This window comes from Tigriopus californicus, chromosome 2, assembly GCF_007210705.1.
Source record: "Tigriopus californicus strain San Diego chromosome 2, Tcal_SD_v2.1, whole genome shotgun sequence".
In the NCBI taxonomy this organism is placed as follows: Eukaryota; Metazoa; Arthropoda; class Copepoda; order Harpacticoida; family Harpacticidae; genus Tigriopus; species Tigriopus californicus.
The window spans coordinates 11,994,521-12,011,750 of NC_081441.1; the positions used below are offsets into that span (position 1 = coordinate 11,994,521).

The 17,230-nt window shown below is 41.0% G+C and overlaps 3 protein-coding genes across 4 annotated transcripts; 2 read left to right on the top strand and 1 right to left on the bottom strand.

Annotated features, from left to right (window-relative positions):
• The first annotated feature begins 1,819 nt into the window (after positions 1 to 1,819).
• LOC131893016 (heterogeneous nuclear ribonucleoprotein U-like protein 1) lies at positions 1,820 to 13,946 on the top strand. Its single transcript, XM_059242925.1, has 6 exons — positions 1,820 to 1,970; positions 4,457 to 5,265; positions 9,592 to 9,787; positions 10,230 to 10,849; positions 10,923 to 11,174; positions 11,235 to 13,946. Exons 2-6 carry the CDS (start codon positions 4,480 to 4,482, stop codon positions 13,785 to 13,787), a joined length of 4,407 nt encoding a protein of 1,468 aa, XP_059098908.1. The 5' UTR covers positions 1,820 to 1,970; positions 4,457 to 4,479; the 3' UTR covers positions 13,788 to 13,946.
• LOC131893329 (bolA-like protein 3) lies at positions 2,834 to 3,196 on the top strand. Its single transcript, XM_059243328.1, has one exon. It carries the CDS (start codon positions 2,834 to 2,836, stop codon positions 3,194 to 3,196), a length of 363 nt encoding a protein of 120 aa, XP_059099311.1.
• Positions 5,251 to 10,690, bottom strand: LOC131893022 (dynein axonemal light chain 1-like). Of its 2 annotated transcripts, none has more exons than XM_059242933.1 (3): positions 10,241 to 10,690; positions 9,016 to 9,755; positions 5,251 to 5,564 (listed from the first exon to the last, which is right to left on the bottom strand). In XM_059242933.1, the coding sequence occupies exons 2-3, from the start codon at positions 9,530 to 9,532 to the stop codon at positions 5,317 to 5,319; spliced, it is 765 nt and encodes a 254-aa protein (XP_059098916.1). In that variant the 5' UTR covers positions 9,533 to 9,755; positions 10,241 to 10,690; the 3' UTR covers positions 5,251 to 5,316. The 2 variants fall into 2 exon arrangements, with proteins under 2 accessions (XP_059098916.1, XP_059098917.1); XM_059242934.1 differs by having other exon boundaries at positions 9,016 to 9,803.
• Positions 13,947 to 17,230: the final 3,284 nt, after the last annotated feature.

A 17,230-nucleotide genomic window follows, 5' to 3' on the forward strand; every position in this document is an offset into this window, starting at 1 on the left:
CCATTTCTCCATGAGCGTTAGATGGCGCCTTAAATAACCACATGCTTGCCTCTAGTTTAGCCTTTTAGAATCTACAGGGCAAAACATGGGCAACATAGGGCTTTAGGGTGACGAAATACTAATTTTATCTGATTGACATTCCACTCAAGCCGAGATCAGCATTCTCATGACGTGCCATTACTGAAGGGACGAGCCATACTTTTAAAGCGAAGACACCAAGCACTCGATTATGAAATTGCAAAATCTGACCATTACATCTTTTATGCCCTCTACCCTAGATAAAACAGAATCCAGCAAACAAGAATTAGAAGAACAAGAACTGACGAACAGTAAACTACGAATAAAAAAGGGGAGTAAAAATGTCAGGAGACTTTTTGACAAATGGCAAAGTTTACAAGGAGTAATTCTGAAGTCAAATGGCAGTTAAAATGTGATGTTAAACGAAAAATGTACGACGACACCCTGATTTAGGGAAAACAGCGGAGCAGTGGAGGGAGAACTAAACCCAGGGTGACCAGATCTAGGGAAAATCCTTTTTTGACAAAAATCAAGGATGTCTAAGGATCTTTCCGAAAATAGACAACTTTGTATGGCTTTTTTGGCCCGAAAATCTGACCTATCCTAGACTACCTACAAAATTGAAGAACCAAGTAAGTCTTTATTTTGACCTCTTCTTTTTCTAATAATTTGAAAATTCTTCAAATAGTTTGAATTTGGGGCTGACTTTAGGATCGGAACTGCATTTTGTCGCATCATTACTTCCCTTGTTAAGAGAGAATTCATCATTGACCCTCAATTTAGCCTCCTTTGAGTCTGAGGATTGCCTAGGTATTTTTGATTGGCAATCTAGGTTTTTTTTGTCTCCAAATAACCCCAGTTTAGAGTTTTGGCGAGATGATGATCTATGACTAAGTTGTGGATTCGGGGAGTCAAAACAAAAGCTTGGTGTAGCTCATCAGTTCATTGAGGTCGTCTATAACATGGGGTCATACAGTTGTTGAAGTAAATTTCATTGTAATTCATTGCATTTGATTAACCAAGACCCAATCACCTGTCCTTAGGCCATCTCAAAATAAAAACAAATTATGGAGGCTTTTACGTGCGATAAACCATAAAATATATGGATAGCGATACATAAAGTCACTAAAGGATAAAAATAGTTGGATTAAAGTTAAGTCGGATTGCTGTTGGCAAAATTTCTCTGTCTCTATATGGTCACCTTTATAAGCCGACCAGCCTGGAGTTACTCTAGATACATGAATCCGAACGTATATTTGGTTTCTTTTAAAGAAACGAATTGAATTGAAACCATGCAATACCAACAATCATTTTAAATTTGATCCCGAAACACTGTGCAAAAGGTATTTTTATTCATAGAAGAAACCTTCAGATTCTAGGAACGGCCAATGCGGCCAATGTTCAGCTGTCGTAGGGTCCAAACACAACATCATAAGAGAATTTTGAGGCTTGCCATTAATTGCCATACATGGTCAGTCAAACATTTTGCCACTTTTTATATGTTTCAAACTTCAAAAGGTGTTAAGAGATGCATCAAACATACCCCATGGATCTCCCTACTTTCAAGATGTTTTACCAAATATCAGCCCTGAAATTCGCCTTTTAGATACTGCAGCATTACATCTACTTGATAAATGTTCGTTTATCAACGATTTTTATTTGCACATACAATGCAAGACACAATTTAAAAAAAACCACGACAAAAATGTCATGCTCCGAGAGAAAAGCTTTGTGAAGCTACTTTTTTCCCCAGACCTGATATAGTGTACTGGCTTTGCAACATCGTAAAAACCGCAACCCTGCCTGCTGACCATTCCACACTTTGATAAAGATAAGGATACGTCAAGTTTCGGAGGCTCTTTTCCAGCATAAGAACAATTTGAGTTTAAACTCTTTGGCTGCCGATTCGGCGGGTTTCTTCATTTCGATCACGTGCGCCAAGACTCTCCCAAGTAAGTTTGTTTCCGGCTTCATGTCCTCGGAACCAGGATTGATCAGATATCTGGGGATTTTCACGTGTTCCTTTTCCTGGTACATACACCTAAGAGTTGCGTAAGCGATAAAGCCCAACACAAAAGCGGATTCGTGCGTTTTATTGTTTGTATGGATAGCAACAATCCAATCATTTTAAAAAGACAAATGAGCCAAGAGGAATAAGATCAGCGGCTTGAAATCTCCGACAAAAATGTACCAGAAATATCAAGTTGTCTCGGACTAAATTAAGATCAATTAAGATTCAAATAGAAATGGACCAATTAGTATTTTATCTATTGTTATAGCATCTTAATCTTCATGCAAATTGTTTGTCAGTGATCACGATAACCTACATCAATATATTTCCGTTTGTTGATGTAGCTAGGGTTTGAATGATTCATTCGAAGAAATTTGAAACGGGTGTCATGTATTTCATTCATGAAAGGCTGACCTAGAAAGTGTAAGCTTTGTCAGCGATCGAAGATTGAAGTCGTCTTGAAATTTGAAACCTGACAGCTTATGTTTAAACATTACCTTTATGGCTGGCTGTCGTCATCATTCTTGTGCAAATGAAGCTCCTCAAAACTTTCTAACCCAAATGGCTCAATTTATATGGCTTGAAATTTCATGATGAGAATGCAACTAACGTGAAGCGTTAAACAAAAGTGGACAAAATGACAGTGATACATTTGATCCCTCATTGGATATCGTTCCTTTTGAACCCGGGAAGGTTCAGCACTCTTCTTCTACTCGGTACCATCCAGGAACATAAAATGGGACTCTTCACAAAGCCTAGGAAGACGCGATTCCCTACTAACGGCTGTCCCTTTTGTGTTGCAGGATGTCGTTCCTCTTCACTCAATCTCGACTCGTTGCTCGGCAGTTCCTTTTCTACTCATGCTCTCCTAGAATCGGATCCATCCAAACCAATACTCAATGCTTTAGCTCTGATGCCTCTGAAGGTGGATCTGCCGAGCAAAAGTTGATTGACATCCTCAAGAACCGTTTCCCCAAGGCCACAGATATTGCTGTGGTAGATATCTCTGGAGGATGCGGATCCATGTACGAGGTGTATGTGGAGGCCCCAGATTTCAAAGGCGTTCGAACAGTGAAGCAACATCAACTGGTGACGGAGGCATTGAAAGCCGAGATTCCAGCCATGCACGGACTTCGAATCTCCACACAAATCTCGGCATGTTCTTAAAGACCGAGCCCATGAGTGAGGAAGTTGACATAAATTCATCCTGAAATGAGCCATCGATTTTACTTGACCTCAAAATAGTCGCAGATAAGACAACAAGAAATCAGAATGTGCCCGGCGTCGCAATAAATGATCTGCATGCGGTACAAGCAGTATGTTTTTGCATATGGTTTATGAAATATGGTTGATGAAGTGTTTTAACATCTTGAACATGAGAAGGATTGTACCGAAGGAAATCAGTTGCCTGACTGAATATGAAATTCCACGCATGACACAAGATACGGGCTTTTATTGAGTTTAAAACTTTTGCTTACTTGTCCAGAGGTAGGCATTCTTGAAGAATAATGGGTTAATATTGAAGTGACCTTTTCATATATTCTGGATTACACTATGAAGTTAGAGTGGACTATAACAAGTACAAGTGGGTGCCACAGAGGGCATAGGTTCGAATCCTTCGGAAGGAAATTTAAACGTTACCTCATCATATCCTAAATTCACCAGTACAAGCTCATCCATTTAATGCTACTCCATATCTTCCTCTGGAATTTGGACCCAGAATTGGGCAATCAGCATCTGGTTTTCTTCTAGTTTTGCATCTCTTCTCGGTTTACCAGTGCGGTAATCAGATGCAAAATCCTGTTTCATGTTTCTGCCAATTTTGAGTTTCGGAAACGATTCGTCTTTGCCACATTGCTAATTGCATCTTTCTTCAGAATCATCTCTAACTGATATCTGGAACTAGCACCGACAGAAAATGTCCAGCATTCGCATGAACGACACACATACGAGGGATGAATTTAACCCAAGAAAAAAACGCGATCTAACGGGGGCAAATTTGTATTCTGGGAATTTTCCACTTTGTTAAGAAAATGATAAAATGTCTGCGAAATTTACGTTGTTCTCTTAATGGGGGTTTGAACAAACATCGTTGTGATTAAAGGGGTTGTGATGTTTTACTCGGAAGATTATCCAATTACCCATTATGAGCAATTATTCTAAGATGTCCAGATACACGCGTTTAACATATGTTCCTTCTTAAAAAAATCCTGCGTTTTGAATTTTTGAAAGCCCTTTAAATTTGCTAGCTTTTTAAAAGCAAACTCAACCTCATTTTCTTCGATATGTGGTGATCAAATCATGACGCATTCTCCCCCAAGGACTCTTTCCATTAATGAACCTACAAAAATGTCACGTCAACAACGTTCAAGTCAATTTAAAATTCACGTTTAAGTATCCCAATCGAATTTTCTTCAATTCATCTAGGTATACCACAGGTAGCTTAGAAGATGTTTCGAGGAGGTCGCGGTGGGGATCGAGGCTGGCGAGGAGGAGGAGGTGGTGGGCAACCCTTTAGAGGCGGCCCTCCTTTTAGAGGGGGGCGTGGAGGTGCATTTGGGCCCAGGGGTGGTAATTTTGGTCCAAGACCAGACTTTGGTCATGGTCCTAGACCAGATTTCGGACACCAATCAGATTTTGGTCTTCTGAACGATTTTCGCTCCCGAGGCGAGAATGGTCCCGGGCCAGGATTTGGACCCAGGGGCGACTTCGGACCCCAGCCCGACTTTGGCCCACCATCTCGAGGCTTTGGTCCCAACCCCGGTTTTAGAGGTCCCAGGCCCAATGGGTTCAGACCCCAAGGCCGAGAGCACTCAAATTGGGGAAATAATCCCCGTGGAGGATTTCAAGGAGCTAGACCCGACCTTCATCCAGGCAATTATCAAGACTTTCCTGGACACCCAGCAGACGACTACGTGGAACAAGAACCGAGCTTTCCACCACGAGGAGACTTCCACACCCAGCGAGGTCGAGGCCACCATCCAGCTCCTTTCAGAGACAGATTCGAGGCCGGTGCGGGGCCTAGTAGGAACAACAGGGATTCCGAATTTCCTCCTCAGAATGTCCCGACTCGCATTGAACCAGAACCGGTTAAGCCATCTCGTTGGTCAAGAGCCACGGCTCCCGACTCTTCTTCCGTATCTCTTCCCGGCCCCGCACCTGCGTCATTTATGACAAAACCAAGCATTGAAAAACAACAACAACAGCAGCAACCACAACCACAACAATCTCTGGAGGTAAGGCATTCGTTTTCCATTATAATTAGTTTTATTATTGCTGCCGAGCTATTAGTCGGCTTCAGTATCGGAAGGAGCTCGCGTCTCCTCATCGTCATATTCGTCGTCGTCATCGGGTGGCTTGCCCGGTTCCTCGGCATCGTCCTCATCGGCATTGTTAGCCATGCGGTCAATCTCTTGAAGGTCCATCGTGCCCGAGACCTCTTCTGTTTCTTCCTCTTCCACTTCTCGGATCACCGGAAATCCATCCAGCTTCTTCAAGTAGAGCAAGCGTTTTACCACTTCGTCCGTGTATTTACCTGGATAAAGAACAACATTACTAAATGAACTAATTGATACAAGGTGCAACAGAGTCCAAACCTATTTTTTGAGAGAACACTCCTTTGAATGGGCTTGGTATTTTTGGCAGTGCAAACCAAGCTATCTCCAAATAACAACAACATGCAAGATATCTATTATTAAAAGAAAGCAAAGCCGGTGGCTGCGCTCAGTCGTTCTCCGGTACATCTCGGTCCAAAAATTGATGGCATTCCAACTTCAAACTTATTTGCCTCGAAATGAAGTTTCAATGCGTAAGCCTAACCTTGAACGGCATGAAACGAAGGGGGGCTGGACAAAATGATTTCGTTTCACTTCATACCACATGACACGTATAGAGACGGCTCGATTAAAAATCTGACTACAGGGTCGCAAACGTATTGAGTTTCCAATTTCAGATTGAAGTATTCCCTCGAATAAGTTACCATTGAAACCTCGTTGGATTCAAAGAACTTTATTATGCGTCGTTAATCTATTTTTGAGGAAATAGCTACCTACGATTTTCATGAGAGGGTTCATTTAGTTGTCTAAAACACTGTCGATGTGAAAGAATGTATGATTGGTCAATGTTTTGTTGATGGAAACGATCTCTGGATCTCTTTCTGAATTCCGTGAAGTCAACAGTTTTTTAAGTTCAATATTACTTCGAGTTGAATCTATACTATGAAGACTTGTAAATTGTTCTTGAAACAATGCATTGTCTCAGGAAGGCATCCTCAGGCTATTACAGAAACGACTATTTAAAATAAGTACATAGTACAAGTACATACATGGATGGAATCTTGTACCTTTGACAAACCAACTGTGCTGGATTATTGACAAAAACCCAAAAGAAGAAATCGAATTGACACTAATTGACTATCTTCGACCTACTTGTCTGTCAAAACATAAGCCGCTTTTGAGCGTTCGAATGAGACTCCCATTCATTCCCCCTTTTTTGTCTTGAAAAATGTGTATTATCTTTTTTTTAAATTTCAACAACTGTAAGTGATGCCATGTGTGTGAATTTTGCATTTGTGCCAATCAGTGGCGATATGAACCACGGGAATGTGGACGGGATGCTAGGGTCAAAAACGAGCAAACGCATTGCGTTTTTTCATAACATGAGACTGGTCCCAGGTCGCAAAACGTATTTCAATTTTCAGCTCAATCTTTTGACTGAGCCAAAAGTTATGTCCCCTCAAAGCTCACAACATAACGCTACAAAAATGAAATGATCTAGCCCCACTTGTGGCAATTGATTACGAAAAGAAGGCTGCTTCATTCGTTCTGTGCATGGATATGTACTGTGCTTTGAGAGGGCATACATTGATCCAGTTGTTCTATCTATCTGAAAATTAAAGTACATAGTTCTAGCGCCTAGGGTTTGTCTCATTTGAAGAAGCACGCAAAGAGTGTATTTGATTCCACAATGTTAATTTAATGTCCTAACATCCCCGTCCATGTAACAGTGGTTCATGGCAAGGTGGCAAGGTTTTTTCGCCGGCGATGCTAGCTCGTGAGATATCAATGCTAATTGTAATTCGAAACTACATTTTTCGATGGAAATTTTCGAAAATGAGCATTATTTCAAAGTCCCTTAGCAGTCATTTTTTTTTGCTAACATTAGTTTGGCTTTTAGCATTAAACTTGCATTATTTGCATGGTACAAACATTGTCAAATCTTGTCCACCATTTTAGCACTCCTCTAGCATTTTTGTGCTGAAAAACTGCCCAAAAGGGAAGAAAAGAAAAGAAAAATTACAAGGCAATTAAACTTGATGTTGTTAACAATGTTCTTTCATTGAATCCATTTGCCATTCCATGAAATTCATTCGCTGAAGCCACAAAGAGATTTTTATTGGAATATTTACTTTCCATTAAGCAACCAAAATTGTTTACTCCAAGTTGCTTTTCAATTTAAAGTGAGATTTAGCCACTTATCTGAAGGTACCCAGGCATATGGCTCATAAAAAGATAGTGTACTGTTGTTGGTTGGCGAAGCTCGTGAAAAACAATAATCAAGCATTTTTTCCCTTTAAAGTCGCCAAAATATCTAAATGAACCAACCAATTGCAACTTTTTTCACCCTTCTATTACTTATCTTAACTTATTTGTAACATATGTTGGCTGATATTCACAAGCTAAAAACCGAATAGTTTATACATAGACTGTTTTTCTGACCCTAGTCATAACTAGGATCCGAAAATAAACATGTTGTTTTCACGTCAAGTAGAAATGGCAGACGTTTGACGGTTTGGATGTACGAAAGAGCTGACCAGAGGCATTGGGTAGAAAACCGTTTAGTGCAACCCTCTGGACTTTTTGCTCGAAATGCGAACAACATTTTTTGTATGAGTCTAGTCGTAACAAATAAGTAAAAGGTATTCCAAGGGCTATCATAAATTCATTGCATGTCATGGAAGGAGAATAAACATAAGATCAATCCTGCCAGAAAATCGGACGTTTCTGAGCGCTCTAGAAGTAGAAGAACCTAACAGTGGCTGACCTAACCGACACCTTGCTGCTGCTGCTCTACCCAAATGTGTTCAATGTATATCAAAATAATTCCTCAAGTGGCTTGGTGCGAGTATCGTTTCTCTCTCAAGAGCTTTAAAATCAACGTCCTCTAAGAGGAAAATAAAAATTCAATAATCAAAAGAGTTGTGACAAAAAAACTAATGTTATATTTGATGTAGCTTTTACATCGTATTGTTATTTTGGCTCCATATCCCAATACTAAATGCTCTAACAAGCCGGTTTTTTGAAATAATTGACAAATTTTATCCAAGAATGTTGCAGAGGGACTGGGCACCTTGTCTTTACTTTTGTTCCGTTGAATCACGTCAGCTGCTGGTGTATTACCGGTGTTCGAATCACTCAATATCCCCTATTGAGTTCATTGGTGCGGCCTAAGGAGGCTTTGACCCCTTTATTGCATGTTCGCCTGATTTAATAGTAAGTTAGTGAGTTAAGGTTACTCTATTTTCAAACTTTGTTTTTGTAACTAGCCAATCACTTGCTTGCAAATTTGAAGAGCAATCGAGTCCTCAAATTTGGGTTCTAATTTTGGGAACCACTTTGTACGAAAAGTCATTATGAACAGTTTATATAGTGGGAACCTTTCCCCAGCAGAGCAAGGTAAGGTGATAGGTAAGAAGAAAGTACAAAATTTGCCGAAACGAGAGCACAAGTGAGGGAAACTGTTCCAGTATTTACAGACAAGATTCAATGGAAATTGGTCCACTCGTCATAAAACTTTGCTAATGTCAGATCGTTAAACGGTAGTCTCGTCTACTTCCAACACATAATGAACAGAAATTAACTAACCTAATTCCAGGTCAATACAATTGCTTGGAAATGGGTTCGTCATCATTTCCGATAACCAAGGGCTAGCCAATCAATCATTCAAATTAAAAAGGCCAATATTTTCATGGCCTATTGTTTGTTTACCAGTTGGAGATACTTCTTCTTCCAAAGGATTGCCAATGAATACGAGATCCTCGAGAACCGGAAGTTCTGCCATGTGCTCGAATTCCCTCCATTCTCGAACGAAATTGTGCGCCATATACAAAATTTTCAACTTGAGCAGATTCCTCAGAGGTTTGAGCTTGTCGATTTGGTTGTAGGAGATCCACAGTTGCTCCAACGTATCGGCGGCAGCCTCAATTCCTTGCAGGGATTTCAAGACATTTCGACCCAAACTGAGAACCTTCAAGTTCTTGAACGACTGCAAGTTGGTAATAGACGAGATCATGTTCGTGGAGAGGGAGAACTTTTCCAAGTTCGCTAACAAATGGAACGGTCCCTCCATTTTCTCGATAGGCGGGGACACTCCAATCAGTTTGATCTCCTTCGATTCAGCTGCTTTTCTTTGGGTAGCCTCCTCCCATTTTTTCAATGCTTGCTTGATCGTGGTTGGCATTTTAGCCTTCCATTCATTCAGTCTCAGGAACTTGACAACAATCATTATATTGATTAAACAACGGTGACTTTAAAACGCACGGTCCGCTCTCTTTTTCCGAATAGGTTGCTCATCCGAATTATGAGACATTTCCGAGCACCTCAAAGGCGGTCGGTCCCGCTGCCATTTTGCCTCAGGCAGATTTACCGCGTCCTATTCCTTCGCAAGATTTGGTGGCCGAGGAAAGGAAACCCAGGCAACCGGCTTTGCCCAATGAAGACGAGCCCAACTACGATGACAGCCTCGTTATTTTGGATTGGTGTAAGTGTTTCAATATCTACCTATTTGAATGGCAAAATGAATAACCAAAGGTACATGATATTGCATATATTTTTGAGGTTTTCTGAAGCTGATAATTCAACCTGGCCAACCGCATAGCAATTGAGATGGAAGTTGAAAATGAAAAAAATAGCTACTGGAGAAATGGGAGCCTTTGAGAATTTTCATTGTTTTGATATGCTTACATGTATTACTTTTTATTTTATTTTTTATGAATCAATTATCTTGTTGTTTGAGGGATCGAAACCAAGAGCACAATAATGCTCAAATGTGTCTTAGCTCTTTTCAAAGCTTGAATATTGTGGATTAGGCTCAATCCAAGGAAATAATCTTGGATTTATATCCCTTGGCTATAAATACTAAGGACAAAATATCTTTACCTTGGTTAAGAGCCCCATTAGACATCGTATACTTTCAATTTCAGACAATTCTGACCTGAATTTAATCATCGATAAAAATGATTATTGCTCGGCTGTGGCCATGTCCCATGAAGGGTTTGGCTTGATGTGGGCAGGTGCCCGAGCCACCTATGGGGTGTGTCGTGGGCGTGCTTGCTTCGAAGTTCGCATTGACGGAAATTGTAACGCACAGCATTTGGAAAATGAACCCACTCCTCACGTTTTACGAGTAGGGTGGTCCATCGACGAGGCTTCCATGCAACTGGGGGAGGATCCATTCTCCTATGGTTACGGAGGAACGGGCAAAAAAGCCGTTGGTTGTACCTTCACCAATTATGGTGTTCCCTTTGGCGTAGGAGACGTTGTTGCTTGTTATGTGGACTTCAATTGCGAGCCTGTTCAGATTGGTTACACTCTAAATGGTCGCAATCTTGGTCCAGCTTTCCACGTCACTCAATCGGACCTTCAAGGTCGAGCTCTGTTTCCGCACATTCTGACCAAGAATCAGAACTTCACTGTCAACTTTGGTCAACTCCCAGCTCCAATGAGTGGCCTGTTGCCAGATTATCCACCGATTGGACAACTGGATGTGAGTGAAGGTCTTGTGAGAGGAGCTTTGGCACCTTCATCAAGATCGGATTGTGAGGTAAGGTTGAGAAATGCTTCCATGTTCATCTATTGTCATGTATATATTGATTTTCTTGATTCCATTTTCATAGGTTCTTCTCATGATTGGCTTACCGGGAGCAGGAAAGACGTTTTGGGCCACAGAGCACAGTAAAAGTAATCCCAAGAAAAGATATCAAATTTTGGGAACAAACAACCTTCTCGAACGCATGAAGGTGCAAGGACTGCCACGCAAACGTAATTATCATGGACGATGGGATGTTCTGATTAGTAAATGCACGCGATGTTTTGACGAGCTCCTGAAAATCGCCACTAGGAGGCGGAGGAACTACATTTTGGATCAGGTAAGACTTAAATCTGGCCTAGTTAATGCACCAAATGACAGCAATTGTAATTCGTTCCAGACCAACGTCTTTCCCACCGCAAGAAGTCGTAAATTCAAAGATTTCACCGGGTTCACACGGAAAGCCATCGTAGTTGTCCCGGAAAATGCGGAATATCTTCGGCGAGTCTCGGTTCGTGAAATGGCAGAGGGGAAAGAAGTTCCGGACGATGCTGTTCTGAGTATGAAGGCGAATTTTGTCCTACCCGATCTTGAAGAGACCTACTTTGACGAGGTACTTTATACTGAAATGGAACCACAAGACGCTCAAATCCTGGTATATCAGTACAATGAAGAAGCCCGCCGACGTGGAGTTGATATGACTCAATCAGTGAAATGCTTTATTCAAAGAAACAAAGACAAGCGCCAGACAATAGGCAAATTTGAGATGATTGGTCGGTCCATTAAAATCCCGAAGGAACAACACTCCATCATCAAACCAACCGGTATTCCTGCCAATGGCCCACCTGCCCCAGTTCTCATCAACTCGTCTCCCATGAAACAATTAAATTCCACTGCAAGAAGCCACGGTGGAGGAGAGGGAGATCGACAAAATAATCAACCACCAACAAGGAATAGACGATCCAAATCTCGAGAGAGGAAGCGGTCAAGATCTCATGATAGAAGAAATCGAAAACGAACTAGGAGCAGAAGTAAAAGTAGGGACCACAGAAGAGAAGAACCAACCCGTAGTCGGGACAGAAGTTCAAGAAGGAGAACGCGAAGTCCCGAGCAATCCCGTCATCCATTCACTCCCAAGGGAAATGCTGGTGTTCCAAGCCCTTGGGCGCAGAACCAGGCTGGTCCAATGGGAAACCAAGATTTTAATCCAATGAATATGAACTTCAACAACCCGCCTCAGGAAGGAATTTTGGGATCTAGACCTCAAGACCAACCGAATGACCCAAGAGGAGCTTTTCAACCAGGGAACTTTGGTCCTAATGAGCCGTCAGTAAGATCTATGAGTCAACAACGTCAGGGTCCAGACCAGTTCACCAATCAACAAGGTGACCACCCACCAGGACCTTTTCAACAATACGGTGGCCCGCAACAGAGTAGGTTCAGTCAGGAACGCCAACCACGAGAAAGGCAAGGATATGAACACTCAGGAGGGTTCAATATCAATACGAAAGGACCAACTCAAGGGAACATACGCAGAGATCAGGATTTTACATCAGATAACTACCAAATCCAGCGCCCATTTCAACAAGGCAACGCCATGATCGAAGAAGAGAGGGGCCGTGGTCCAGTTGGAAACCATGACTCTCAATATCCGGACCGATCGTCACAATTTGACCCCAGGAACAAGAATTCAGATCCACGAAGTGGCCCTGTCAATGCCACCGCGTTTCGTGGCGACCGTTTCGATAGAAATGGACCAGGAGCCTCCCGTTTTGGACCTCCGGTCTCAGATACTAGGAATTATGACTTACCCTCGCACAGACACGGCTCAGAACCGCCTAGATTCGGTGGACCTGGTCCAAATGCATTTGAAGCCGGGAATGAGTCGTTCCAGGGTGGATCACGACCACCATGGAACAAAGACAAACCCAATTTTGAAGAATCAAGAGATTTCAGAAGATACGGAAATCCACAGGATCCCCGTGGCAGAGAATTTGACAGAAGTCCTGGACCCTCTTCAAGACAGCCCCAAAACTCAAGATGGGCGCAAGATAATTACGATAATGACCCTAATTGGAACAAGAACAGAGGCCCAAACTCCCAATATCAGAACAGCGGTGTGGATCAAGGACCATTGTCTAGGCCCGATCCCAGATTTCAAGGCCATGGCCAGAAGCCGTGGGACCGCGAACCCAATTCTGATTCCAATAATCGAGTGCCGCCGTGGCAACAGAGGCCCAACAACCAGAACCCCGATTTTGCTCCTAATGCAAGAGAGGTCCCACCCCATATTGCTCAAGGGCCAGGTCCTAGCCTGAATGTAAACAGGTCTGTTGATGATCCACGTCGCAATTGGAACCAAAGTTCCGATGATCCACAATACAACCAAAGGAGACCATTTGAAGGTCAAGGTCCGAATTGGAATTATGGATCAGGCCCCCGGCCTTTTGAGGATCCCCGTAACATTTCTGGTCGGAACATGCCTAGACCAGATCGCAATCCTCAAATGGAAATTCAAGACCAAAGGTGGGGAAGTAAATCGGATAACTTCCATGACCCTTCGTTCAATGCAAGAAACGCTGACGTCAATGCCCTTCCCTCTGAATGGAACCGAGATCATGATCCAGACCAAGGAACACCTTGGACCCAACGAAATGACGGTAAGAACTGGAACGCCTCCAGAGATCCAAACTGGAATGGAAACAATCAAGGGCCAAATTGGAACCAAAGAGCTGGACCTAGCACTGGACCTGAACATCCACATTTCAATGCAACCTCCAATGTTCCCAACTCGCCGGCCAAGTCTGATTCAGCTTCGTCTTCTCGATCTAATGAAGGTCAGGAAGGGGAGACGAGTTCTGGACCTGCTCCCGATTACAAAGCCTTGTTGAACTATTTACAGTTTTATCAGAAGCAAATGGGCGGGAATTCAAAAGACGGTCCTCCTCAATAAAGAAGGTCTGTTAAGTAATGTTGTCTCTGTTCAATGAGCCACAGCTTTGACGCCTTCTTGCTTCTTTTAATGAGTGGTGGAGATTAAGTGTTAAGAATAACTGTCGTACGTTATTAAAAGATTGAAATAAACCGTGACATTTCGTTTTTTCCCCAAACACTCAATCAGACAGTCATCTTCCAGGACGAAGGAAAATTTGAATCCACATTCAAGGTCATCCTCATTAGCCAATTTATTAGAACTAACGCCATAGACCGAAATTCCGTCACTTAAAAAGAGACATTTTGAGACAAATCAACATGATGTTTTATCCTATTCCTGGAGATTTTCAGTCTTTAAACGTGTATAGGGTGTTGTGAAAATTATGAACCACCTCGAGTTTTTAGATGTCTTAACTTGTGTAAACGTTCATTGATGTTATATATCAGAAGAGAGAGATTATAGGCCTATAAACTAGGGGCTTAGTAGAGGCTTAATTACTTATTTACATAATATGTTTTGAGATTAATCATGTTTTAGATCAGCTCTCTTAAATAGGGACGGATCAAACACTCCGAGAATTGACTAGCAGAATATAACTTGCTTTTCACTAGAGGCAACTAAAAATGCATAAAAAGTCCAGTTTATGACAAAGTATGTATAATAGCTAGTCAAAATTGACAAACAAATTTGCGCTTAACCTAAAACATGCGTACCAACTGGTTACAAAGATTTGTTTTGAAACTAACTTTTGGGCTCAAGATCAATAATATGCTTCACATTTGAAAAAGTGAATGAATGGCAAATCAGTAAAAAGTCCTGACTATGAGCAGTAAGATTAGTTTTGAAAGCAACAAAATGGGCAAAGGGCAAAGGGCAAGTAACCAGAACTGTATTTGATTCACTCAAGCCAACCCAAATTCTATGACAATACTATTTGATTGTATTTGTTCCTTTAGTTAGATTCATTGCACATATGTGTTGAAAATATAACTAGCAAATTGCCAACAGCCCAGTATGGTCACAAACCGGTTGATTTTTGTTGCCATTTTCGGGGGTGAGCCTTGTTGGCAAAAATTTCCCAATGAGGTGAGCGTCAGGTTAGTTCATTGACTGTGGGTGCTTTTTAGCATTTAAAAGTCTTGTTAAGAAAGGTTGGACTGAGAATGAAACTGAGTACCTCACTTTCACGACAAATCTGCACTATCCACATACCTTCCCTAAAAACATTTGTGCCTGATGGCATGGATTGATTCCACAACATCTTTAAAGTGTTTTTCTGCCTTGTTTTTGCATTTTCAGCGACAATGTCTCAATTTGTCAATACAGAGAATTTTTTGGCCTTTGCCCAAAGTCAAAATGTGCACGGACGTCTGCAAAAATATGAAGCATGTTTAACATACAAATAAATTTATTGTAGGACCTAAGACGCACATTTCATAATGTGGCCATCTCAAAATATAACTCTTTAGAGGCTAGTCCAAAGACCCTTTGAATGAAGTTAAATAATCCTCTGAGACATTGGTATAGAACCACATTATTGCCCTCATAAATCAGAGAATCCACAAGTTCTACAATGCTATTAATTTTGAATCTCTTGATAAGCACTTTGAAATGGTGTGGTCTGAAATTCATATGTGTGTGCTATAAAATTTGTTTTTGTGTCTAAAGGGACAGGACATGAATGCAAAACGATTTAACAATTACGTTGATCATTATGATTGCAAATCATACTTTTATCTCATTGAAAATCGGGTGGTCCACTACTTTTGGTACACCCCACAGAAGGTCAGCTCTTTAGCTAGGCTTATCAATTGGAGAGCTTACTTCCATCCAGACTTCAAAATTCAGCTTCAGAAGAAAAGAGTCTCAAAAAATACGACGTCTCCAACCTCATATTGTTCAAATTGCTTTATCTAAGAACTAGAGCATTTTCAGAGACAATCTCTCAATCAAAACACTCATAAGCACTTTCCAAGATACATGATTGCACAGCAAAATATGAAACCCCGCAAAAGAGACCTCCACAATTCTAGTATGAATATAGTTGGCGAAACACCAGACCTTTAACGAGCTACATGGCGCTTTATCTAAGGATCAACCCTACAAGCTTTCAAAAAACGAACACGCTGTAAGCTATATGTCAGTTAAAAGTGGCTCGATTCTGGTTGTAAATCACATGCGTGACATTTAACCACTAGATAGCGCCTTAGAAAGGGCAAAATGGCAAAAACAGAGGATACACATTCTTTATTTTGTTTCCGCATCGACATTGTTATCGTTAAGCCATATCTTTCATTTGATTTCGAGTCAACTGGAGCCTGGCTATGATCTAATGGAGTTTGCAGTCTCATAGTGAACTTGTTGAGTCACAAAAATGAGGTCAAGAAATGTCCTAAAACCCTAAGAAATATTTTTGGGAGCTTAGTAGTACCTTCAGTAAGCATAAATAGTGTGGATACAGGTAATAGGGTTATTTATGATTGACACAGACATATTAGCTGATTGGTTATAGTAAGATTGTAAGATGATCCGTCCATAAATAAATGACGCATCATCTACCTCATTAAGGCTCGGGTGCTCTTTAACAATCGCAATTACCTGAAACTACAGGACGTATCTACAGTTTCTGCCGGCTCCGAAACAATGAAAACTAAAACCTTTTTCGACTCAATTGATACTAATCTTGAAAAAAGAATTTGTAAATGATGTAGTCATCAACCTCATTGAGCTATATCTTATTCCCGTGTATGCACAAATCAGATCTTTGAAGGTATCAGAATTATGGAGTTTGGACAAAAAATTCACAAAACATTTTTCTCCAGCAAAGGTTTAAATTCTACAAATTTTAAGCCAAAAGTAATGATTTTTGCCTTCAAAACTTTACAGATAAATCAGAATGGAAACATATTTCAGCGAAGTTGCTGATTGCATAATGTAAAAAAATTAAAAAAACTGCGGACTTTCCTTTTTTTGAGAGAGTTTTAGCATTTTCTTTTGAGGTCAGATATATTTAGTTTTCTATCGATTTAAAACAGGCAAAAACTTGTGGGACACTTTTTGTACAATTTGTACCCTGCTAAAAAAATGAGCTAGCCCAAAAAGAACACTTTCTCATAATCTTGGCTCATTCTTCATCCTCGTTTCATGACTAGCGAGGTTAACTAAGAGACTACAAAACTTAATTCATCATAGCCAGGCTTCAATCGCTTTGAAATCAAATGAAAATAGGGCCCAAAGATCAATGTGGAAGCAAAATCATCATCATTTATGCTCTGTTTTGCTATTTTCGCCTTGAGGAATGGCGCCATCTATTACCGAAAGCTTGAGAATGCAATTTACATCCATTACTACTTTCAACGTGAAAAAATGAGAGGTATTTAACTCCAATTACAGTTGGTCCTTTTCATTGAGCGGAGGAAGCGCCCTCTGCTTCGTCTAGGTGAGGACAAACAAACGTAGTT